At 33.0% G+C, this 27864-nt stretch overlaps 1 protein-coding gene across 5 annotated transcripts in view; it reads right to left on the bottom strand.

The window, feature by feature from the left end:
* Nucleotides 1-27864, bottom strand: part of LRBA (LPS responsive beige-like anchor protein) — a 755692-nt gene that overhangs the window by 649394 nt on the left and 78434 nt on the right. For all 5 annotated transcript variants that reach the window (XM_081304745.1, XM_081304743.1, XM_081304747.1 and 2 more), the window contains exons 3-9: nt 13184-13415; nt 12863-12963; nt 7653-7748; nt 4713-4834; nt 4506-4632; nt 3755-3874; nt 1918-2064 (exon numbers count right to left, since the gene is read on the bottom strand). In XM_081304745.1, coding sequence (XP_081160871.1) covers nt 1918-2064; nt 3755-3874; nt 4506-4632; nt 4713-4834; nt 7653-7748; nt 12863-12963; nt 13184-13415 — 945 coding nt within the window. The remainder of the gene's footprint in view (nt 1-1917; nt 2065-3754; nt 3875-4505; nt 4633-4712; nt 4835-7652; nt 7749-12862; nt 12964-13183; nt 13416-27864) is intronic.

Genomic DNA, 27864 nt, shown 5'->3' with positions numbered 1-27864 from the left:
GCCCCTGAGTTCAATCCCCAGTAACAAAACAAAACAAAACAAAAAATGTTAAAATATGAAGAGGAATATAGCACAAGTATAGAGCTTTTTATAAGTATTTAATATTTTGTTTCTTTTCTTATCTTTACCATAAATGTTATCATTTCAAAATGGCTTGTAATAAATCAAAATGTGTTTTCTGTAAGCCTCATAGTAACCACAAAGCAAAACTGCATAATACACAATTCAAAACGAGTAAATAATGCAACAAAACCCACTGTTACAGAACATCATTTAGCCCCAGTGGAGGACTGCAAGAGAGGAGAGGGGAAAAAAGAACAACAACAAAAAAAAAAAAAAAAAAACAACTTTAGTAACTAAAAGGAAAAAAACAAGACTTAGTTATTTGCTGCTTTTAGGAAATTCACCTCAACTCTAAGGATATGTATAGACTAAAAGGGAAGAGACGGTAAAAGACATTCCATGGAAATAAAATCCAAAAGCTAAAGTGACATTATTGCAGGACTGGAAAAGGTGAGGACCCAAAAGCACAGGACGGAAAAGTGAAGACAGATAAGTGAGATAATATCAAACTGAGAAGCTTCTATATGGCAAAGGAAATAATAAAGAGACAACCTACAGAATGGAAGAAAATATTTGCAAACTATACACAATTAGCATGGGTTCATAACCAGAATACATAAAGAACACGAAATAACTCAACAGTATGAAAATAAACAATCCAATCGAAAAATCGACAACAGACCTAAACAGACACTTTTCAAAAGATACACAAATAAAAAACTGGTATATGAAAGTGGTCTACATCACTAGTCATTGGGCAAATGCAAATTAGAACCACAATGAACTATCACCTTCATCCAGTAAGAATGGCTAAAATCAAAAAGACAAAAGATATCAAGCATTGGTACAGATGTAGAGAAAAGGGAACCCTCACACACACTGTTGGTAGAAATATAAATTAGTACAACCATTGTGGAAAACACTATAGCTTCCTCCAAAAATTAAAAATAAAACTATCATACAATCCAGCAATCCCACTCCTGGGTGTATATCCAAAGAAAATGAAATCAGTATGTCAAACAGACATCTGTTCTCCCATGTTTATTATAGTAAAATTCATGAAATAGAAACAACTAAGTACCCCATTACTATATGAATGGAAAAAGAAAATACAATATAAATAATGGAATAGTATTCAGTTATTAAAGAAAAGATAAAGTTCTATCATTTATGACAACATGGAGAAGACTGGAGGATATACATTAAGTGAAATTTGGCACAGAAAGACAATGTACTGCATAATCTCATTCATAAGTGGAATCTAAAGAAGATAATCTCTAAGATGTTGAGAGTTAAAATTATGATTGTCACAGGCTGGGGAGAATAGGGGAAGAAGAGGTGGGGAAAGGTTGATCAACGGGTACTATGTGACAGGAGAAAGAAGTTCAGTGTGCTATTGAAAAGTGAGGCAACCACTACTAATGATAATGTACTATACATCTCAAAATAGCTAGCAGAAAGGATTTTGAATGTTTTTATCAGAAAGAACTGAGAAGAGTTAGAGATTATGTGTGTGTGTGTGTGTGTGTGTGTGTGTGTGTAAACACCACAAAATACCCCATAAATATGTATAATTGTGTCAGTTTTTTTTTATGTCAGCATCAAAAGAAATGCAGCATTCAGTAAAACTGAAACTTGAACTAGCAGTTTTTGCACAGTGCCCCACTAAGGTCAAACACACTGCATTTCTCTCAAAAATGCAAAGTACCCTTCTGACCCCCGTGACTTCCCAATAGTAGTCCCATTTACCCTGACATATAGTTTGGTTAATTAAGGTAAATGTTCTCATGCATAATTCACCTTCAGATAAAGTCCATATAACAGCTATTATGCAATAAACAGAAAGTGAAGTACCTTGTATCCCAGGCCTAACTGATAAATAGCAAAAATCTGAGCTGCATTAAGAGCATCACTGAAAAGGTAAACTGCAGTCATCTGACCACAGAAGACTCTGTTAGCATCTGCTGTTTCTGACGAGCCCAGGAAACACTTGTCAAATGTCTATGAAAGAAAGCAGAGATTTTATTAAATGAAAAATTACATCCTCCAGGAATAACAAAACATATATTGGTATAAATGTTTTGTCTATTCTAAGCTATATCTGAATATAATAAAATAATTAATTTAGCATTGCATTTCATTCATTCCCCTCTTTCATGGAGATCAGAAAAGACACCATGGAAAAGAATATAACGTAAGTTTTCTGAAGTATAATAAATACAACTTTATGAGAAAGAGGAAGTAAATGAGAAGTCAGAGAAACCATTATGGCTCTGAAGTTTCATAATTGGGCAGCCTAAGTCCAGACAGAAGAGCAGTCTTTGGCACAAGGAGAAAAATAATGAAACAGGTTTAAACTTATTGAATTGGCTCTTTTTTAAATTATTTATTGATTTGTTAATTGTAGTTGGGCACAATACCTTTATTTTATTTATCTATTTTTATGTGGTGCTGAGGATCGAACCCAGAACCTCACACGTGCTAGGCGAGCACTCTACTGTTTAGCCACAATCCAAGCCCCTGAATTGGCCTTTTCTTTGTGAATGTTTTCATATTAAAAAAGAGAAATATTGGGCTGGGGATGTGGCTCAAGTGGTAACATGCTTGCCTGGCATGCGCAGGGCGCTGGGTTCAATCCTCACTACCACATAAAAAAAATTAAAAAATAAAGATGTTGTATCCACCGAAAACTAAAAAATAATTATTAAAAAAATTCTCTCTAAAAAAAAAAAGAGAAATATCATTAAAATGTATTGAGTACTCATCCTTTACAAAGCACTCAGCTAATATTTATGAGCATTATTTCATTTAATCATCATAACAATCTTCTAGTATACATACTATTTTATGCCCATTTTGAGGTGGAAAAATACTAAGGTCAAGTAAGATCATACAATTGGGGCTGGGGTTGTGGCTCAGTGGTAGAGCACTTGCTATAGAACATGTGAGGCACTAGGTTTGATCCTCAGCACCACATAAAAATAAATAAAATAAAGGCATTATGTCCATCTACAACTTAAAAAAAAAAAAAAGATCATAGAATCAATAAGTGACAGAGCTGGTATCTGAACCTAAACCTGTGTGATATAACACCCTGAGCTCTTAAGGTTGCCGTTATGTAATATGTACATATGTATATAAAGGATATAAAAGGAGGAGAAAATGATAGAGACTATTGTGTTCATTTTCCTCAGGTTATTTTTTTAAGTTCCCTATTTAAAAAATGTTTTTAAGGATCAAATAAGAACATTTTGAATCTCATTCTAACCTATGAATCTCTTTTTTAATCCTGAAAACTCTATAACAGTTATAAGAGCAGCTATGAACTATATATAAAATTTATAGGCAAGTATCATCTACTTCATTTATGAAAATGATCTAAACCTTGTAGTTAAGCTCCTATTTACTTTGATCAATGGATCACTGATCCAAACACTGTTAAGACATAGCTACTGCTACTCATAAACACTTATCTATCTCTACTCTATCCAGAATAATTTTATAATAAAAACTGAGTAATATGTGACACATTAACAACTTCTATTCTGTAAGTAATTAGCCAAATTATGATTACAAAAGTTCAAATTAAAATATTCCAAATTTTATATTCAAGTTTTAAAACTTCTTTTAGTTTGAAGATTTCATCCTTTAAAAATAATTTTTTTCACTGCAGTGTTTCAAAATCACTTACATCACTGGTGTTGACAAGCCATGTTATCTCTCCATAGGAAGCAAGCTCACCATTCACATAACATCGAAGCTCACTGTTCTTCCACCGATTATAAATGTGCACTATAGTTACCATATACCACTGAATAAGCAAAACAGATAAAAATAATGATTCTCCCAATAATAAAACCATACTCATAAATAAAACATGGTAAATTTCAACTAAACCTAAAAATAAAATAAGACTATTTTTACTAAATCCAATATACAAGTTCCATGAACAATATTTATTCAGGGAAGCTCTCACCTGATAAGAACTTAACCACGAAGTAATTTTTCCAGCTTTTTATTATGGAAATTTTCAAATGTACAACCATAAAAGCTAAATATCTAGTACAAATACCCTCTTTCATTTTCACATATTTGCTTTATCTATCTGCCTACCTATCTATCTACCTACACATTGTGTTGATGAAGCACTTATTAATCTCTAAATTTTAAGGTACAAAAGAAAAATATGTTAAATTTGCACTACTAAAATAACTGCCATTAATATTTTCTCTTTGGATTTCCCTTAAATTCTATAAATAACTATATATCTGATCTTTTCATGATCCAAATCAAACAGGTTAACACTTTTACAGTGATTTATAATTACTATTTTGAAGGAGCATAAAGAGTTGAGAAATGCCATACTGTATTCTGTGACAGTCACTAACAGAGCATTCTGAAAGCTCCCAGTTAACATAACTATGACTCAGAAGATCACATACCTTTTGTGGCTTGAAATCAAATTTCACACAGTGTTGAAAGCCTTTTCCTTTTGACTTTATTGATGTTATAATCAAACAGCCTCCAACAAAATGAGCAGAATATCCAAGACCTTTACTGGTTCTGAAACTATGAAGAATAAGTTTTTATTTTACCTGTAAATATTCTCATTTTCAAAGTGAACACTAATCAGTTACAGAAATACATACCAATACAAATACGGTTTATCCTTATCAACATTGATGTTATTTACAGGATCCATTCTAAGCCAGGTGTGAAATGTAAAACCATTCTGGTATGGCCACTTGGCTATAGGAGGTAATGCAATAGCCTAAATGAAAGAAACTTTAAGTTACTGACTTGCATGAATAACCTTATTATTGAAATAATGAAAATGAGACTATATGTGTTATATGTGTTTTCCACATACATATGTTTATACTATACATATTTCTTCTATATGCATATTCTTACTATATATAAATTCTACTATGTATATTTCTACTACATATTTTTCTACTATATCATATTACTTTATGCCATGATTAAAATATCTGAGAGAAGACTCTTTATAGCATTTGAATTTTCCCAGATCCATATTAATGGCAACCTGCTGAATATACAAACATTGTCTTCTTCACTTTTTACAATAAACATACCCCAAGCAACTCCAATTAAAAGATGTAAGTAATTATATCATATTCATAAGTAATGATATCATAATCATATTCAGCTGAAATGCCCTACTTCTCAAGACAAATATAAGTAAACAGAACGAACATATTACAATCTCAGAGAACTCTAAATACTAAAATCATAACATAGTACATTAAAAAAAAATACAGACTGGGGTTGAAGCTTAGCAGTAGAGCACTTGCCTAGCACATATGAGACACTAGGTTCAATACTCAGCACCACTTAAGAATAAATAAATAAAATTAAGGTATTTTGTCCATCTACAAATAAAAAATTATTTTAAAAAATAAATAAGAACAGGACTGGGAGTATAGCTCAGTGGTAGAGTGCTTGCCTAGCATGTTTGAGGCCCTGGTTTGGGTCTCCACACATATGTGCATGAATGAATGAATGATAAAAAGTAAATCAACCAAGAATACTTTTTCATCTAAGAGGCAAATAATTTTAGGTTTAATGCCAACATAGTAAAAATTGATTCAGGAAAATTTCAAATCTAAAATGCCTTTAAGGAAAAAATGTAAAGGAAGAAAACGTGAGAATAAAAGTTTTCAAAGAAAGTCATGTATTATGTATACAACATTCAAATATCCCAAGTGACTTTTCAAAATATATATTTATCTGTTCAGTTCCTTGGCCTACTTATTGATTGGGCTATTTGTTTTTTTGGTGTTAAGGTTTCTGAGTGCTTTATATATTATAGAGATTGGTGCTCTATCTGATGTGCTTGTGGTAAAGTGTGCTCCCATTCTGTAGGCTCTCTATTCACCTCACTGATTGTTTCTTTTGCTGAGAAGAAGCTTTTTAATTTGAATCCATCACGCTTATTGATTCTTGGTTTCAATTCTTGCAGTATAGGAGTCTTATTAAGGAAGTTGGGGCCTAATCCCACATGATGGAGATTTGGGCCTACTTTTTCTTCCATTAGGCACAAGGTTTCTGGTTTAATTCCTAGGTCCTTGATCCACTTTGAGTTGAGTTTTGTGCATGGTAAGAGATAGAGGTTTAATTTCATTTTGTTACATGTGGATTTCCAGTTTTCGCAGTACCATTTGTTGAAGAGGCTATCTTTTCTCCAATGTATGTTTTTGGTGCCTTTGTCTAGTATCAGAAGAGGATATACAATCAACCAACAATATGAAAAAATGTTCAGCATCTCTAGCAATTAGAGAAATGCAAATCAAAAATAAGATTTCATCTCACTCAAGTCAGAATGACAGCTATCAAGAATAGAAACAACAATAAATGTTGGTGAGGATGTGGGGGAAAAGGCACACTCATACATTGCTGGTGGGACTGCAAATTGCTATGGCCAATATGGAAAGCAGTATGAAGATTCCTTGGAAAAGTTGGAATAGAACCACCATTTGACCCAGCTATCTCACTCCTCGGTCTATACCCAAAGGACTTAAAAACAGCATACTACAGGGGAACAACCATATTAATGTTTATAGCAGCACTATTCACAATAGCTAAATTGTGGAACCAATCCAGATGCCCTTCAGTAGATGAATATATAGGGAAACTTTGAGATATACACACACACATATACATACACATGCTTTTGGTATATATACAATGGAACATCACTTATCATTAAAGGAGAATAAAATCAAGGCATTTGCAGGTAAATGGATGGAGCTGAAGAATATAATGCTAAGTATGTATGTATGTATGTATGTATGTATTTATTTATTTATTAATCTTCCTGCAAATATTGCCTGGCTACATAGGGTCTAACAAGCCCAAAAGATTTTATGAGAACCAAAGTGAAAAATGAGTGAATGATAAGGACAAAAAAGAACAGACTGAAGTATATTTTTTAAAAAAATGTATTTTGCTTACAGACTGACCAATGTAATAGTGAGATTTTTTTTAATTTCCATAAACAACATTATATGATACATAATATGCTCCTATAACACTTTGAAACTGTATTATAGCTATTATTGCCATATATGATTGTATTATTAACAGCTGGTAAGAATGTTGAGACCAACATAATTAGAAATTCAGAATTCAGGAAAACTTGCCTAGAAAGTTTCAAAAAGTTACTCTCATTCTATATAATAGAGGCAAAAGAAACAGGGGCAGGGAAATTTCAGGCTAGAAAAAGATTTTCAAAAAGACAGAATGTGACAAACAGCTACTTAAAAATGCAGAGATAAATTCATAGACAACATAGCTATGTTCAAAAGAATTAGGTTCTTACTCCATTACTGACCCAAGTTTGAGTGGGTAACTTTCTTAACTGCTTTAAACATCTATTTCTTCACCTCTAAAACAGGAAAAAGAAACACACTAATTGTCTTAAGGATTAAGTTAGCTCCCACAAAGAAGCTTCTACCTAAAACAGAGCCTGTCAGGACAGGGTGTTTCAGGAACACCCTTGTTGTACTTTCAAGAAGCAAAGGAAAGGAGAACTTCAAGTGACTGTCTCGTTAATGTTTACTTACTGCAGCACTCTTTCCTGGAAAGTTGAAAAAGGCATCAGGACCATACTTCTGAGGCATATGCTTTAACACAGACAGCAACTTTCCAGCATGTGGAGGCTATGAAAATAGTTAACAATTCATTATCCACTTTATTCACCATAAAACAAAAACACATATAGTTATGTTTTAACATACACAAGAAAAAACAAATAATGCTATAAGCTGAAAAGCATATACAATAACCAAAAAAGTTTTTTCAACTATCTTAAAGAAATAATGCACTCTATGCCATTTTTTCTAACATTATAGAACATATTAGATGTTCAATAAATATGAGACAATATTATTTAATACTTGAAACTCACCAGATTACAGCAAAAGTTATCTTTTAAAAATACAAACTTCATAAACCCACTACCCACATCTCTCTAAAACACTTTTAATTTAACAAATGCTTAAGTAATGCTTATGTTTCAATACTACAGGTACTTGAAATACATTGTACTATTTTAACTTCACAATTTATCTTTACCAATTGTGCAAAAAGTTCAGCAACCATTTATCTAAATATTAAGTGGAAATTTTCATTCTTTTTTTAAAATTTTATTATTAGTTGTTCAAAACATTACATAGTTCTTGACATATCATATTTCATACATTTAATTCAAGTGGGTTATGAACTCCCATTTTTACCCCATATACAGATTGCAGAATCACATCGGTTACACATCCACTTTTTTACATATTGCCATACTAGCGTCTGTTGTATTCTGCTGCCTTTCCGATCCTCTACTATCCCCCTCCCCTTCCCTCCCTTCCCATCTTCTCTCTACCCCATCTACTGTAATTCATTTCTCTCCCTTGTTTTTTTTTTATTGGTTGTTCAAAACATTACATAGTTCTTGATATATCATATTTCATACTTTGATTCAAGTGGGTTATGAACTCCCATTTTTACCCCGTATACAGATTGCAGAGTCACATCAGTTACACTTTCACTGATTTACATATTGACATACTCATGTCTGTTGTATTCTGCTGCCTTTCCTATCCTCTACTATCCCCCCTCCCCTCCCCTCCCCTCCCCTCTTCTCTCTCTACCCCCTCTACTGTAATTCATTTCTCCCCCTTGTATTATTTTTCCCTTTCCCCTCACTTCCTCTTGTATGTAATTTTGTATAACAATGAGGGTCTTCTTCCATTTCCATGCAATTTCCCTTCTCTCTCCCTTTCCCTCCCACCTCTCATCCCTGTTTAATGTTAATCTTCTTCTCATGCTCTTCCTCCCTGCTCTGTTCTTAGTTGCTCTCCTTATATCAAAGAAGACATTTGGCATTTGTTTTTTAGGGATTGGCTAGCTTCACTTAGCATAATCTGCTCTAATGCCATCCATTTCCCTGCAAATTCCATGATTTCGTCATTTTTTAGTGCAGAGTAATACTCCATTGTGTATAAATGCCACATTTTTTTTATCCATTCATCTATTGAAGGGCATCTAGGTTGGTCCCACAGTCTAGCTATTGTGAATTGTGTGCTATGAACATCATTGTAGCAGTATCCCTATAGTACACTCTTTTAAGGTCTTAAGGGAATAGTCCAAGAAGGGGAATAGCTGGGTCAAATGGTGGTTCCATTCCCAGCTTTCCAAGGAATCTCCATAATGCTTTCCAAATTGGCCGCACCAATTTGCAGTCCCACCAGCAATGTACAAGTGTACCCTTTTCCCCACATCCTCGCCTGCACTTGTTGTTGTTTGACTTCATGATGGCTGCCAATCTTACTTGAGTGAGATGGTATCTTAGGGTGGTTTTGATTTGCATTTCTCTGACTGCTGGAGATGGTGAGCATTTTTTCATGTACTTGTTGATTGATTGTATGTCCTCCTCTGAGAAGTGTCTGTTCAGGTCCTTGGCCCATTTGTTGATTGGGTTATTTGTTATCTTATTGTTTAATTTTTTGAGTTCTTTGTATACTCTGGATATTAGGGCTCTATCTGAAGTTTGAGGAGTAAAAATTTGTTCCCAGGAATCAGGCTCCCTATTTACCTCTCTTATTGTTTCTCTTGCTGAGAAAAAAACTTTTCAGTTTAAGAAAGTCCCATTTGTTGATTCTTGTTATTAACTCTTGTGCTATGGGTGTCCTATTAAGAAATTTGGAGCCCGACCCCACAATATGTAGATTGGAGCCAACTTTTTCTTCTATCAGACGCAAAGTCTCTGATTTGATATCTAGCTCCTTGATCCATTTTGAGTTAACTTTTGTGCATGGGAGAGAAAGGGATTCATTCTTAAGTTATCAAGAAATTTCCAAGTAACCATATTACTCAATTACAAATAGAGTTAGTAACAGGTAACTACAATCACACTAATTTTTTTTAATAATTTCTAATGTAAATTAAAGTAACTAAAGCCACTCTGCAATTACAAATAAAAATGCAGTATTGTAGCATTTCCATCTAGAGAAATCATTCCTCCAAATCCCCTTTCCTATAAGCCTATCAACAAAAGAATACATTAAAATATGCATTTTTCTCCACTCACTGCTGGGAAGTATACATTAGAAAGCCTTTCAGAATAAAATTTAATAATCATATTTCAGGTGTCTTTAAAAATGTTCATGTCCATGAATGCACTGAATTCATAAGTAAAAATCTATGCTAACATAGTAATTGGAAAGTTAGATATTGATTTAGATACAGGGGTTTCTCACTGTTATGAAAGTAAAAGACAAAAATAGCCTGACTAATATTGATTTAGGTATAGAGGTTTCTCACTGTACTATTATGAAAGTAAAAAATAGCCTGATTAACTAATAATAAATAGTTAAATAAATATAAGTAATGTCTCAGCCCTCTTGGTTTAATAATTGTTCATTATTTTTCCTTTATCTTCTCAACCTATTCTGATTCTCGTTCTCCTCCCCATGATCAGCTATTTTAACTTACTTGATCTTTTCATTATGTGTCCATTTAAAAATGTTCTTGCATGCTTGTTCTTACCATTTAAGTGGCATCATGTTAAGATACATAATTCTGCTTATAAATTTCTTCCTATGTCTGTTACATTTATTCATATTACTCCATGCATTGATTCTAACTGGTATATAGTCATCAATTCTGTGAATCAAATACATTTTACCTATCCATTCATTCTCCTAATGATAAATGCCATACTGATAATTCAATGCCATCACAAATAATGTTTCAGTGATCATCCTCATGTATATTTCCTTAACTATATGGGAATTTCTTGAATTCATACTTAGAGGCAAATTATTAAGTCATTGAATATGAGTATGATTTATGTGACTGAGCAGTACTAGATGCCTCTTGAAGTTGGCTCCATTAGTGTTCATTCCAACTAAAAACACACAAGGTTTAAATTAGTCCAACCATTCCAACTATGCTTGTTATTACCTAACCCGTAAAATCATAGATACTATAGATAAGGTAACATTATCAACAGTTTTAATGTGAATGATCTTATTAAAATTATTTGGCATTTATCTGGTTGTGGGGTTTCTTCTTCTATAAATAAAAATATCTGTTCATAACCTTTGCTATCTTCTTACATACTTTTCTATATTCATGAATATAACAAAAGTACATCAATCATATATTCTGAAATTATCTGAATAGAAAACAAGACCAAAATCAAACAAGTATACTTCCTCTTCTTAAAATGAGAATGTAAAAAAAAAAAAACCTATATTTACAAACCCACCATCAACAAATAGAAAACTGGACAAAATTTATGAAACAAAAACTATTTTCAGACAAAAGAAGAGGTGGCTCAAGATTATGATCCCTCAGAAATGAAAACAAACAAAAAGACCTCTGTCTGGAGTCAGTTTCCATATCACTACACAAAGAGAAGGAGACCAAAGAGAACTTGAAAGTATCACTGAGTTGCAGAAAGAGAAACTGAAGTGTGGGGAATCTGAGGTAGATAGAAGTTTTGGAGAAGCAGTTCCAGAAATCTGCAGTGACTCCTAATAGGACCAAAATCAATGAGTAAAAAATTGACTTAGAAAATTATAAGATTATAGAGTCAGTAGACAAGAGCACTAAAGTAATAACTATTTTGCTAAATATTATCAAGGACTGAAAGAAAAATATAAACACACTGAGATTAAAAATATATATATGCTATCTAAATTTTCAAAAGATAGAATTAAAATACTGCAGAAGAAAACGTTAGTTAACTTGAGACTACAGCAATAACAAATCTAAAATGAAGCCCATAGAGAAAGACTAAAAAAAGTGAACAGATTTCAATAAACTGTGGTACAACACCAAGAGGTCTAACTTACCTGTAATTGGAGTCCCAGAAATGAGGAAGAAGAGACAAAAAAAGAATATTTGAAGAAATAATGACCAAAATTCTTCCAAATTTTAAAAAGAAATCAAAACCCCACCAATGAAAGAGCTCTCAGTAAAGATAAACACGAGGTAAGCCACAAGAAGAAACATCCTCAAGTTTAGTAAAAATCAATAATAAAAACTTGAAAAGGAAACAGAAAACCGGAGCCTGATACAAAGAAATTGAAGAATATAAATTTTCATATGATGAATTATAGTAATTGCAGGACTCAAATTTAAATACACTTAATAGAAATAAATTAAGGATCAGCTGGCTGAGCCATGGACAATGATCTTTCCAGGAAACTAAAACAAGTCTGGAAATACAACAAAAAAAGATAAAATATTGATTTACTAGTACTCCTTTAAGGGACAACAGTCACCTAAATAGCAAAAATAGACAGTTTGACAAGGCACCTGGGATTCAAACTAAGTTTGTAAACACCCACTGCAAAGGGCTGATAAACTGCATCTAAGGAGAGTGGATCTAATTAAATGCAAGCCTTTTTTTGTGGTGGATTATTCAAGTTTAAGGATCACTACTAAAGAAGAAAAGTTACAGAAGAAAAGCTATATATTGCTACCAAACATTTTTCTTTCTCTGTGGTTAACTTTTTCCTCTAATAAATATTGGATATATAGTTAAAGAATAATTTGAAGAAGGATTCAATTAGCCTACTGAAATACTCATTCTCTTAGTCCTCACCTGTGTCACCATGACAAAAGTGGCTGTACAGATGTAAATACTATTTTAATTGATCTCTTCCACTCAATTTTACATTTACTCCATATTCAATAATATTAGCTAATTAAAGATACAAATATTTTCAGGAGGGGAATATTTTCCAAAGAGTATTTAGGTTTTTTTTACCCATTGTCCTTTATCTCCTTGAAGTTTACTGAAGAAAAGCTTTAGTTCTCGAACCGTCAAATTATAGCTAGCTAGCACTCCCAACATGTCAACTAAAAGATCTGGAAACAAAAGAAAACAATAAAATCATTAAGCAATTTATATTTCTTAAAGAGTTAAAATATATGTTTGGATATCAAAGTCTAGTTACTACATTACTACATTACTACATGTTCAAATATTTCTTAAATAAATGTTGCTAAATAAAATAAGAAAAATATAATATTTAAGAATCAAATTGTATTTCTTCATATACATTGTACTATAAAAAAAAACTCATACCTGCAATCATATTATCAACTTTTTCAATTTTCCCAAGCACTTTTTCAACAAGGCCTACTTCCGTGCAGACTTGAAGATTTCGTATACTCTTCTTCAAAATGGCTGTGAACATGCTCCAGACTTCTGCTTGGCAAGTAATGTCACATTTTTCCAGTAGGTCCACCATGCAGATAATACTCTCACCTTCTTGAATAATGAAATTCATCTCCAAATCAAACTGTCCTCCTACCAGCTTCCAGGGGAAAATACAAAAGCATATTAGTGCTTCGATCTCATTATAACTTGTTCTTAAACTTTAGCAATAAGCACCAACAATAAAAAGGTTCCCTACCCTCCACAAAAATAAAAAGTTGATTTTTTTAAAAAATCATTAAGCTCTAAAGGATAAAGCTTTTAAGGAACTCTTCAAATTTAGACAGCACAAAGCCACATAAAACTTACAATATTAAAATGAAAATATATAGTGTTCAACAAAATATAGGATGTCTTAGGTAAATTGTTACCTACTCTCCTATTAGTAATAAAGATAGATCTAAATTAGTTCTCCAATTTCCTAAATTTCAGTACTTCATTTATAAATTATTAATTCTACACACAACAACCTAAAGGTCCTTCACTACCTAAACAGTATAAGCTCATAGCAAAAATGAAAAGCTGGGGCTGGAGTTGGAAGTTCACAGTAGAACACTTGCCTAGCACATGTAAGTAACTGGGTTCAATACTCAGCACCACATAAAATTAAATAAATAAAATAAAGGAAAAGCTAAAAAACACTGAGAACACAAAATTCAGAGTTTATATTTATCAGTTTCTAACTTATTATACCCTTTCATTTTGATCTCTTTTCTCTCCTGTCAATTATCATTATAAATTATTCATAGTCACATACCCAAAGTCAGTAATCAAGAAAATTTCATTGACATTGCTATTTAAAATTGCATCCAAAGGACTGTGGTAGAGCACTTGCCTAGCATAGGTGAGGCCCTGGGTTCGATCCTGAGCACCACATAAAAATAAATAAGTAAAATAAAGGTATTGTGTCCAACTACAAATAAAAAATAAATTTATAAAAAAAAAAAAAATCTGTCCAAAGAATGCTACACTGACCATCTCCACCTTGTTATCTCACCTACAGTTTCCCCTTACATAGCAAAGCTTTGTACATTTTAAACAAATGTCATTTAAAGGAATTAAAATACTTTTAGATGGACATTTACAGAACTACCCTTTTTAAAATTTTTTTTAGTTGTAGATGGACATAATATCTTTATTTTTGTTTATTTTTTAATGTGGTGCTAAGGAATAAACCCAATACATCATGCTTGCAAGGCAAGCACTCTATCGATGAGCTACAACCCAAGCCCAAGTTAAAAAGAACTACCCTTTTTAACTAGACTTTTAAAAATAAATTTTACTGTGCACATTTTAGGTATACAACATGTTATTTTCACTATATATTTAAAGATCTGTCAAAAACATTTGAACTTAATTCACCTATGCTTCTTTCAGAATTCTTCTGAATACTTCTTAATTTTTCACTATGTATTCCTAAATCCCAAAGGTGGGCTCGAATTAGAAGAAAGTGAATGTTACAAAACAAAAGCCAACAACTTATTGAAGAGTGATACATATGACTAAGTACAAGTTCACTTCAAGAAAGCAAGGAATGTTCAGAACTAGGAATTTGATCAAAAGTTCTTGCAGTCAGGGATCAACATGTGTGCAAGTTCTGCCCAAAAACACAGCACTGCTTGAAAAAGAAAAAAAAATGGAAATGAACAACATAAGGATCAGTGGTTACATACTAAGACAAGAGCTCCTGGCAAGCACAGTGGCAAAGACATTTGGTTCTTCCAGGAAAGCTCTGTCACAAGAAACCTAGGATGCACTGACACCACTATCTTTTAATACTGTTCTGGAGATACAGAAGTCATATGGGGTCAAAAGAAGGCAACGTATATAAAAATCAGAAAAAGGAGATTAAAATTGAATTATTGGGAGGATTAGGGAATGAAGGGAGGAGAGGGGTATGGGGGTAGGAAAGATAGCAGAATAAATCAGACATTATTATCCTATGAACATATATAACTATATGACCCCTGGGATTCTACATGTATAATTAGAAGAATGAAAAATTTGCCAAAATACCTTCCAGGTAAGTTAAATCATGAAGTTTCACAGCAAAAGAAACAATCAACAGAGTGAAGACACAACCTATAGAATGTGAGAAAATACTGTAAAGCATACATTTGATGAGGAATTACTATCCATAATAAATTTTAAAAAAAAACTCTAGAAAAAAAACATAAATAATTCAATTTTAAAATGGACAATAGACCTAAACATTTTACAAAAGAAAACATATAAATGTCCAATGAGCATATTAAAAATGTTCAATATCACTTATCATCAGAGAAGCACCAATCAGAACCACAATGAGCTCTCACCTCACTATAGTAAGAATGGTTATTATCAAAAACACTAAAGAGTAAGTGCTGGGATTGTATGGAGAAAAGAGAACTTTTGTTTTCTGCTGGTGGGAAGATGTATTAGTTCAATCATTATAGCAAACAGTATGGTTCCTTAAAAAAATTAAAATGGTACTACCATATGCTCCAGCAATCTTACACTAAGGTATATATTCAAAGGAAATGAAATCAGTATATCAAAGACACCAGCACTATTCACAATAACCAAGTAATGGAAACAACCTATAATGTCTATCAACAGATAAAGAAAATGTAGAATATATACATGATGAAATACTATTCAGCCATTAAAAAGGATGAAATCATATCATTTGTCACAACATGGATGGAAACTGGAGGAAAATATGGTAAGTGAAATAAGCCAGGTACAGAAAGACAAGTACTACATGATCTCACTCATAAGTGGAATATCAAATTGTTGATCTCTCATAAATTGAGAGTATAATGGAGGTCACCAGAGGCTGAGAAAGCAGCAGGAAAGAAGATGTCAGGAAGGGATGGTCAAGGGTATAAATTTATACTTGGATAGGAATAAGAAGTTCTGGCGTGTCACTGCACAGTAGGGCACTATAGATAATGATACTGCACAAATATGTTTAAAGAAGAGCCAGGTGAGGTGGCACATGCCTGTAATCCCAGTGGCACAGGAGGCTGAGACAAGAGGATCAAAGCTAGCCTCGGTAACTTAGGAGAGAGACCCTAGGCAACTTAGTGAGACCCTGTCTGAAAATAAGAAATAAAAAGGGTTGGGGATGTTACTCAGTGGTTAAGCACCCCAGGGTTCAATCTCTGGTACCAAAAAGAAAAGAAAAGAACTAGAAGGAAGGATTTTGAATGTTTTCACCATAAAGAAAAAATAAATAATTAAGGAATAAAAATTTACCCTAATTTTAACATTACAACCATATATATTTATCAAACAATCACTAGGACCCAATTAATATATACAATTTTATGTATGTTTAAAAATAAATTTTAATTTTAAACATCAAAAATTAAACCTAAAGCAACAAAATATAAGAAATTTTCAAGAAACAAAAAAGAAATGATTAACTGCTTACAGAAATAAAAAGCAGTATAAGGAAAAATAATTAAAGTACTGTCAACCTGGTGAAAAAAATGTTAGGAAGACATGAGCAGTCAACTCACAAAAGAAAGCCAAATGGCAAATGGAAATGGAAAACAATGCTAAATAAAATTTATTTATTTTTAAAAGTATCAATGTTCAAAGTAGATAAGAACGAAACAGGCACTTTTGTACACTCCTGGTGAAATATATCCAGAAAACAATATAGTAACACTAAGTAAGCATAATCATGCCAAGACAAAACTGCCTTTAATTTAGTGTGGGCAATACAGATCATTAGCCATTGTCAAAGATTAATAAAAGTTAATAGGAAAACTTCAAAACTAAGATAACTGATTCCGTGAACTTAAACCTACAAATTTGGCAAAGATGATTTCTAATCAATTTCATCAACAGAAAGATCTTGTCCATGTCAAGAAACACCAATATTCTTTGGAAGATGATTTGAAAGAACCACAAATCCACATGGAAGATAGAATGTAAAAATGACAAAATCCTCAGATACAAAAAAAAAAAAAAAAAAAAAAAACTTCTTGTGGGAAAAAACTGCAAAGATTCAGAAAGGTGGACAAATAATCTCTAAGACTATAAACAACTAATAATTCTATGTAATATTATACATAATACATAATCCTTAAATAATTGGTGAAAGAAAAGCTAAAAGAAAATGTTTTATGAAAAACATTTAGACCTTATCTGATTCAAATGTATGATATGTCAAGATCATTGTACTGTCACGTGTAACTAATTAAAACAAATTTTAAAAATTAAAATTAAAAAAAAATATTGTTTTTTATGCAGAAAATTTAAAAAAAAACATTTAGACACAACTATGAAGAAGACAAACTCTTCAGCAATATTTTCCAGACGACAGAAACTAAACCTTTCCCACTGAATACAATGAGGCACTTCTTAAAACACACACGCACAAACAACTCTTGGAGTTTATTTAACAATGCAAACCAACCAACATATTTGAAATAATTTACTGCCAAGAAAATACAGTCTGGAGAGATTTCTAACAGTGTACTTTGTCTACATCTAAATGGGTCAAAAACCTTGTTGCAACTAACTTAAGAGACCTTACCTTCACCTTAACATTGCTTACATCAATCTTTCATTTTGATCTGTGTATATTACCATCAGTAACCACCTTTCCAAGAAGCTATAGAATTAATTTTTGAAAGTAATTTCCAAAAAAGCCCCAAATATTTCACCAGCTTTTAAATTGAGTTTATAGTGTAAGCACAATCTCCAGACAGGTGTTTTAAATATTCTTCCATTGCGTTAAATATTGTAAAATATGCCTTTCAAGGGGAAAATTGATGGCAGAAATCTGTACATACAAATGTATGGCATATTTGATATACTGTATGTATGCATATCTATTAAACCTAAAAAGCATGCAGTGGCTCTACAGCATGTCATGTTAACCCTTTCTAATAGTTATTTGAAGCTGATCAACCTTCAAAATACAAATTTGTTTCCAATGACAGCGATCATAATCCAGGACCAGGCATTGGCTAGTTATTATCTGAGCTGTAGTAATGGCTCTGCACTACAAAATGTAATCTTCCCAAATGTCACAGTAAGTTATGAATATCTGAGCAGCCTAATGCACTTTACTAGCCATGAAATGTGAAAATGTAATCTTATTACCTTTTTTATGGTTGTATTTTTTTGAATAATGTAGGCTGGAAACTGATGTATAGGCTTTTTCTGCATTTTAGCATGATTTGGTCTCCTGTGCTATATAGAACATTTTTCAAGACTCTCCATTTCAACATATTTTAGTCTTGGCCTGAACTTCATAAACAATTTTTATAGCAACCTTCAGGGTGGCACAACATGCTTTCTATAGGTTATAGTTTAATGTATAAGATTACAGAAATTTTAAACCATCTTATTCAGAGTCCAAATAAACCTTTACAAGTCTTGTATCATGACTTTAATTATGCACAGTGATTGTTTTTCTTCTCAACAGTTATATTAATAAAATGCCTTGAGCTAAAATCAGTCACTAACCTAAGTCACTCATATTTTCAGAACACCAAGAAATACATGGAGATCAAAAATAATTATTCTTCTCTTCAAAAGATTTATAAAACTGGAAAGACTGTAACTCACATTCTAATACTTCAAAGTAAAGCTATGTTTTCCCTGAACCACTCACTGGGAAACTGTTAAATTTTTCTTCAATGATGGGGCAAGAGTAAAGACTACAGAGAACCATAACAGCTTCTGCCACTAACTAGATACTTATTATTTGTGACCTGTCCAAAACTGTCTAAATCGCTTTATTCTCTGAACTTGTCTTTTGTAAAATGAACTAAGAATAATGTTTATTTACCCTGCACCCCTCAAAAATGTGCTTAGTTTTAAGAGTGCTCATTTTAAGGTTTATACTTGTTCCCAAAAATCCATTCCTATGTGAATATGACCTTGTACATGTTTAGTCACTAGAGACAAAATAGGAAGAAGTTAAAGAAAAATCACAATGCTGTGGCCCAAACTGCACTGATTCCCAATTTAGATATTTTTCTTCTCCCACAATAATAAGAAGTTTCTAATTTGACACATGGAGCACAGGAAAACGATCTCATTTCCTAACTGTCCTCAAAGTTGCCAGTCATGTGACCAAATTCTGATCAATAGGCACTAATAGAAGCAACTTCTAGGTATTGTCTTGAAAGGACCTTTCTCTCCAACTTGCCTCCTTCCTACTGCACAAAATGTAAAAACAGTGGCAAGAACTAGAGTAGCCATCTCAGATTGAAGCAGTCAATCTTAAGTTGTTTAAAGAACAAAAAGACCCATGGATCCTGACAATTATAGAACTATTACAGTAGCCCATTACTCTCTCTTCTTATCTGACAGACAAATACACTTTTACTTTGCTAAAACCACTGTTGATTTAGACCTCTCTGTTATGACAGGTGAAAACCTTTACCCTGACTAATATATACACGTATTATTTACATTTTCTCAGAAATGGAAAAAAATTTCAAAAATACCTTCAAGTGGCATATTCACATTCCCACCACTTATACTAAAGCAAATATTAACTCATCAAGTGTCAATTTTAACCTAGCTGAATATATGTCCTCATAAGTTTAGAAACAGAAATCAAAGAATGTATTATTCCCTGACTATATTCTTACTGAGTAACTTAATAACTGCTCTATACTATTCCTCTGCCACATGTCCCCATTATAGATTTAATTGCACCCACCCACCAAAATTTCATATATTGAAATCCTAAGCTCCAGTACCTCAGAATGTGACCTTATTTGCAAACAGGTTGTTGCAGATGCAATTAGTCACATTAGGTCATTAGAGTAAGCCTTAATCCAACACAACTATTTCCTTATTTAAAAGGGAAAAGCTACACACACAAGTGAACACTGAGAGAATGCCGGATGAACATGCAGACAGAGCTAGGGTGATGTGTCTACAAGCCAAAGAATGGCAAAGATCCAGAAGGAAAGAGGCACAGAGCAGATTCTAACAATTCTCAGAAACAACCAACCTGCCTCCTCATTCATCCTGACTTCTAGCCCACCCAACTGTAAAGTAATAAATTTGTTGTTTTAGCCACTCGATTTCTGGAAGTTTGCTACATAGCCCTGGAAAACTAGTAAATACTAGTACCTCCTGAGGTTCATTTTTTACATTGCCTATTAAAATCCCCAATAAGCATTCTGTGACCCAGAAACTCTGTTCAACTTATTTGCTCCTGGAACCCTCATTTAACAGCAAAAACACTACACTTTTCCTTACAGAAATAAGTTTGTGATTAGCAGTTTCTCAAAAACAAATACAGATCATAGATTATATGCACAGATGATATAATATTTTTTTAAAAAAGCAAAGGAATGACATATTAAAGTTAGGATAAGGAAAACTGTTCTGTCAGGTAAAAGAAAGCACAAAGTACTGATATTGTAGTACTAATGTGAATTAGGTATGTGCATATACATGTTAATAATTTTTAAATACATTTCTATACTTTACACACATATTTCTTGTGTTCGATATGCCTCACCAAAAAAAAAAAAAAAATTGTAAGTTGTACTATGCTAAAGATATCCCTAGACCAGAAACAGAAGGATACTTAATTCAATCTAGCCAGGTACAGGCTGCAAAAGATTCCCTCATATAAAGCTCCACTTAAAATAAACTCATAATCCAAAATCAAAAAAACACATAAGAAAACAGAATAGCATGGAGAGTCAGAAGGTATAATAATTGTAATATTAGGTCTTAAGATCTTCAAATTATAAAATTATCAAATCTTTAAAATTACAGGTAATTATTAAAGCACAAGTACATTATAATGCAAAGGCTCTTTCATTTCATAAAGATCTCCCTTTCTACTATTGTAACAAATCCCTGCAGTCAATTATCACATATATTTTATAGGGAAAAAAGATTAAATCTGTGTTCATTCACAGTCTACAAATCAGACTACCTTACTGAGTCCAGTGCTTTCCTTACAGCTTTACTAACAATCTACTATTTAAGTTTTTTTTTTAAGTTTCTTTAAATAATGAGATCTTAAAAGTATTTAAATGATCTGTGAACTTCTCTATTTATAATAAGTCAAAATGCATGTTGTGCTGACAGTGAGTTAACATATCTTAACATTTTTTAAATCCCCAAATGTTCTAGAAAGTATCCCTTCTCATTGTTCATTATACCTTTCATAAAAATTAGAAATTTCACAGCACAGTGGCAGAACAAAAGCAATACGAAGCAAAAATGTTCCATGATTAAATAACCATGAGAAATAATGAATTAAAGAGTTCTAAGGAGATGTTTACATGACAGAATTAGCAGGGCTCTAATATGCTACCTTGGGCCATACATCTCAAAAGCAAAATGTGTGACCAACACAACCTTTTTCTTTCCTTTATCTCCCCTCTCCACCCCCACCCACGTTTTTTCCTTTTATTTTTTTTTCTTTTGGACAGAAAATTTTCTTGGGAATAGAAACAGTTATTTCTCAACAGCTTTTTTGCAAAATACTACATGATGTAATATATTTGTTCTTGAAGCTTATTGGTATGAATAAATATCACAGAATTAACTGTTTTAGGCAAACATTTAGTAGACTTTCAAATTTTTCAAGTAAATGGTTCAAAACAACTTATTTGTTTTTCATAGGTTTCTTTTTTTAATATTTACTATTTTTAAGTTTTAGGTGGACACAATATCATTATTTTACATTTACATGATGCTGAGGATCGAACCCAGTGCCTTGTGCATGCTAGACAAGCACTCTACCACTGAGCCACAACCCCATCCCCTCATAGGTTTCTTTTTATGATTTACTAGAGATACTAATTAGCCAAAGAAAAAGACATCTTAAGATTAATTTAAGGGAGAAGAAAATATGATCAATCAAAATCAAACTGACTCCTTATCCCTGCCTAAACAATGAGTCCAAAAGTAAAGCAAGATACATGCCCTCCCACACTAAATAAGGGCTGATGAGTGCCAGCAGAAGTAACAATGTATAACTTATGACATTAGGTCCTTAGGGTTTTATAATTCTGAGGAAAATCAGACACCATGAATGAGAATACTCAAGAGAGACCTGCATGAAGAAGAACTGAGGTCTCCCATCAATTTGCCAGTCTCATAAGCAGCCTTGGTTAACTGAGATCTCCCATCAATTTGCCAGTCTCATAAGCACCCCAGTTAAGCCCTAGCCAACACCTTGAATGCAACCTTGAGACAGACCCTGATCCAAAACTGTCTAGACAGCCTGCCCCAATTCCCTGACCCTCAGACACTTTATTAGCTAACGTTTATTACTGTTCCAAGCTATGATGGCTTGGGAAAACTTGTTAAGCAGCAATGGTATCTACTAGTTACAAATCCATCAGCTAGTAGTTAGGGAAAATTTTGACTCTATATAATATTCTTGTACTACTTGAATTTTTAAAATTTAAACATTCTAATAAAATATAAAATAGTAACATATACTAGAGTGAGCTATGTACTGTGCATGAACTTTTTCACACAAACCCTATATTAATCCCCACTTAATAGAAAGGAATGCTACAGATAAGTAACTTGCCCAAACTTACAAGGTTCTAAGAAAGTTAAACCAGGATTTCAACACTGAAGCATCCCACCAAGGTGGGAGTACTTAATACTTGTATTTAATAGATTGAGATATATATACTGCAGACCAGCTAACTCTCAACATCAATTCTTCAAAGTCTATTAGGAACATACATGATGAATACATACATATTTGTTACTGAGAGACAAAACTGCTACAATAGTTATAAAAGCCAATGATTTTAGGTTTTAAGACATTTGAAAATGCAAATAACTAAATCCCTTCTTCTTTTGATTTCTGCTACTACAAATACTGTAAAAATAAATGCTTGACTTTCAGGCATCCTTATCAGATGAGCGGTTGTGCAAAATTCTTTGTGCTTCAAAGAGCACTGACTAGGGGCTGGGGGTTTAGCTCAATGGTAGACTCTTTGTCTAGCATGACTTGATTGATAAAAGGAGAACAGATGGCTGGCCCACCCTTTTGCCCTGCTACCTTCTTCTGTCCCTAGAGCACAAACATGATGTTGAAAGGTACAACAATGATCTTGCTATCATAAGAATTACAAATACAAAGAGTCAAGACACTAATAATGACAGGGAGCCAGGTACAATGGCACACACCTGTAATCCCAGCTACTGAAGCAAGAGGGTTGCAAGTTTCAGACTATCCTAAGCAACTTAGTAATACTCAAAATAAAAATAAATAAACAAACAGATAGATAGATAGAATGGGGATATAGTGAAGTGGTAGAGCATCCCCAGTAACACACACGCATGTACACACACAAAATAATGGCAGAGAGTACCTAGTTCTTAAACATTAAATAGAACTGCTAATACCAGCAAATGTCCCCTTCCAAACTGCTTATGATATGAAAAATATGAAATCTCTCTTTCATGAAGTCATTATTAGATGTGCGTTTTCTATTACTTCAGCAGAATATATCTCTAAATAGCCTACATAATAATTCTCAGAAAACACAAAAGTGAATGAGCAGGTGATCAGAAAAACCTATCTTGGACAAATTTTATTATAAATACGTTTCAAAATTAACTTAACTTAGGTAACTAATTCATTTTGTGCCTTAGAAAATTCTTTTTGGTGATGCACATCTGTAATCTCCCAGTGGCTCAGGAGGCTGAGGCAGGAGGATTGCAAGTTCAAAGCCAACCTCAGCAATTTAGTGAGGCTTTAAGCAACTTAGGAGACCCTGTCTCTAAATAAAAATGAAATGGGCTGGGAATGTGGTTCAGTGGTTAAGCGCCTCTGGGTTCAATTCCTGGCACAAAAACAACAAAACAAAGTGATGACCAAATTAAATGAAATACACATAACAGATGTAGAAAAGATGAACAGCAGCTCTTGCTCCATAAAATACAAGTATCTCTGGACAGTAGCTTTACTGCATTTGTTTAAATAATAAAATATTTCAAGGTTAATTTTCAAAAGATAATATAATAATAACAAGTTTTTATGTGTGATCAGTAGATAGTCTAGAATCAAGACTAAAGACTGCAAAAAAAAAGACTTTAAATTTATTCAAATGAGATAATGCTAGTTCTGATAAGAGGTTTATTTTAAACTCTGTTAACAAACAAAGTGAATATACCTTAGGGTCCATGACTATAGTGGGAATTTACTATAATATATAATAAGGGGAAGAAAATATACCATCACACAATATTCTAAATCTCTACTTAAGAGAACGTTTGAGAAATAGTTCTTTATAGTTTTGAAATATTTTTTTAGAAATTTATGTATAACTAGTTGGGTTCATCTCAACAAACTCATACAGGAATAGAAATCCATTTCAGTTCATGATGGCCCCCCACCAATTTTTCCTACCCATTTCCTTCCCATCCTCCCTCCCCTCTCCCATTCTCCTTCCTCTGGTCAACTAGACTTCCCTTCACTTGTCTATTAATTTATATCTGCTTGGTTCTTTATATTATCCTATCCTTCCCTCTCCCTTTCCTTTATTTTACTCTATCTTCTGAACATGAGAGAAAACATTCAATTTTCGAGTTTAGTTTATTTCACTTAGCATGCTAGTCTCCATATCCATCCATTTAGAGCAAATGCCATAATTTCATTCTATTTTATGGCTAAATAGAAAGCCATTGTGTGTGTGAGTGTGTGTGTGCGCATATGTGTGTGTGTGTGTGTATATAGCATTGTGTATGTGTGCGCGATATACACACACACACACACACACACACACACAAAATGACTTTCTATATTTCTAAATATATATTTTTTTCACATTTTCTTAATCCACTCATCTATTGACAGGCATCTGGGTTGATTCCATAATTGAGCTATTGTGAACTGTGCTGTTATAAACATTGAGGTGGGTGTATCGCTATAGTATGTCAATGTTAGATCTTTGGGGAGAATACCAAGGAGTATTTTCCCAATAACTGGATCATATGGTGGTTCCATTCCTAGTTTTTTGAGGAAATCTCCATACTGCTTTCCAGAGTGATTGTACTAGTATGCAGTCCCACCAAAAGTGTTCAAGTATACCTTTTTCCCCACAACCTCACCAGCATTTATTGTTGTTCGTACTCATGACCTTTGCCATTCTGACTGGAATGAGATGAAATCTTAGTGTAGTTTGGATTTCCCTGATTACTAGAGATGTTGAACATTCTTCATATATTTGTTGGCCATTTGTATTTCTTCCTTTGAGAAGTCTAATTCTTTTGTCCATTTACTGATTTAATTATTTGTGGGATTTTTTGTGTGTTGTGAGTTCTTGGCATATCCTGAATATAAATCCCCTGTCAGAGGAGTAACTGGCCAAGCTTTTCTCCCATTCTGTAGGTTATCTCTTCACATTCTTGTTTCCTTTGCTATGCAGAAGCTTTTTAGTTTGATGGAATCTCAATTATTGATTTTTGGTTTTATTCCTTGTGATATGAATGTCCTGTTAAGGAAGCTGGTGCCAAAAGCAATATGATAAGAACACTGACCCTATGTTTTCTTCTAGCAATTGTAAAGTTTCTGGTCTAGTTCCTACGTCTTCAATCCAGTTCGAGTTTTGTGTAGGGTGAATTAGATCAGGGTCTAATTTCATTTTTCTACACATAGCTATCCAGTTTCTCTAACACTGTTAAAAACAGTCTTCTGTTAAAAACACTGTCTTTTCTCCAAGACATATTTTTGGTACCTTTTGTCAAATATCAGAGGCCATAGATTTGTCTTTGTGTTGTCTATTCTGTTCCACTGATCTTCACATCTATTTTGATGCAATACTATGATGTTCCTGTTACTACAGCTCTGTAGTATAATTTCAAATCAAGTATTGAGATGCCTCATGCTTTACTTTTCTTGCTTAGTATTGCTTTGGCTATTCCGGGTCTCTTACTCTTCCAAATGAACTGAAGAATTATTTTTTCTAGTTCTGTTTAAAATGTCATTGGGCCAGATACACTGGTGCACACCTGTAATCCCAGAGGCTCAGGAGCCTGAGGCAGGAGGATCGCAACTTCAAAGACAGTCTCAGCAAAACTGAGGTGCTAATCAACTCAGTGAAGCCCTGTCTCTAAATAAAATACAAAATCGGGCTGGGGATGTGTCTCAGTGATAGAGTACCCCTGAGTTCAATCCCCAATACCCCGGAAAAAAAAAAGTCATTGGTATTTTGATGGAAATTGCATTGACCCTGTATATTGCTTTTGGTATTTATGGACATTTTAATAGATAGTGATTCTGACTATCCAGGAACATGGAGGTCTTCTTCCCATCTTCTAAGGTTTTCTTCAGTTTCTTTCTTCAATGTTCTATAATTTTCATTGTAGAGCTCTTTTACCTCTTTTGTTAGATTAATTCCAAAGTATTTAATTTTTTTTCAAGTTAATGTGAATGGGATGGTTTCTCTGATTTCTTCCTTGGATAAATCACTGTTGGAGCATAGGGAAAGCTAATGATTTATGGGTGTTGATCTTGTATCTGGTACTTTTCTAAACTCATTTATAAACTCAAAGTCTTCTGGTGGAGTTTTTTCAGTCTTCTAGATATAGAATCATATTGTCAGCAAACAGAAATAGTTTTAACTTCTTGTTTTCATATTTGTATCCCTTTGATTTCCTTTTCTTGCCTGAGCACTCTAGTATTTTGAAGACTATAGTGAATATAAGTGGTGAGAGTGGACAGCTCTGTCTCGTTTCTGATTTTAGAAGAAATGTTTTTAGTTATTCAGCATGATGTTGATTTGGGGTTTGTCATAAGTGGCCCTTATGATGTTGAGGTAAATTCCTTCAGTTGCTAGCTTCTCCAACATTTTTAACAGAAAAGGTATTGAATATTATCAAAGGCCTTTTCTGCATCTATTGAGATGATCATGTGATTAAGTGATGAATTAATATTTATTGATTTGTGTAGGTTAAACCAACCTTTCATCCCTAGAACGAAACCTACTTGATGATGGTGTATTATCTTTTTGATGTGTCTTTGAATGTGGTTTATTAATATTTTATTAAGGATTTTTGTATGTATGTTCATCAGGGATATTGGTCGTAGTTTTCTTTCCTTGATGCATCTGTGTCTAGTTTTGGTATTAGGGTTATACTGGCTTCATAAAATATATTTGGGAGTGTTCCTTCTCTTTCAGAGAAATAAAGTAATTCTATGTGTTAGTTTTACAATTATTTGAAAGGTCAGAAAAAAAATTCCACTTTAAATATTTTTGTCTAAAATGCTTAGTAATAAGTAAAAACACAGATTTAAAATCATTTAGCTGAGTGAAATTTGGTTTTGAATATATAAGAAATGAAAATAAGGGGCTGAGGTTGTGGCTCAGCAGTACAGTACACGCCTAACACGTGTAAGGTGCTGGGTTCGATCCTCAGAACCACATATAAATAAATAAATTAAATAAAGGTATTGTGTCTAACTATATATATGTATACATACACATATATATATAAAATATATGTAGAGAGAGAGAAGAAGAAATGAAAATAAGTACTACTGAGAATATTCAGATAAAATTCTGAATCAGACTATCAAATATTTAAAAAGTACT

Source organism: Spermophilus citellus (assembly GCF_964194105.1).
Source record: "Spermophilus citellus genome assembly, chromosome: 8".
In the NCBI taxonomy this organism is placed as follows: domain Eukaryota; kingdom Metazoa; phylum Chordata; class Mammalia; order Rodentia; family Sciuridae; genus Spermophilus; species Spermophilus citellus.
Note: the sequence above shows the minus strand (reverse complement) of the source record. Positions and strands in the feature narration are given on the sequence as shown.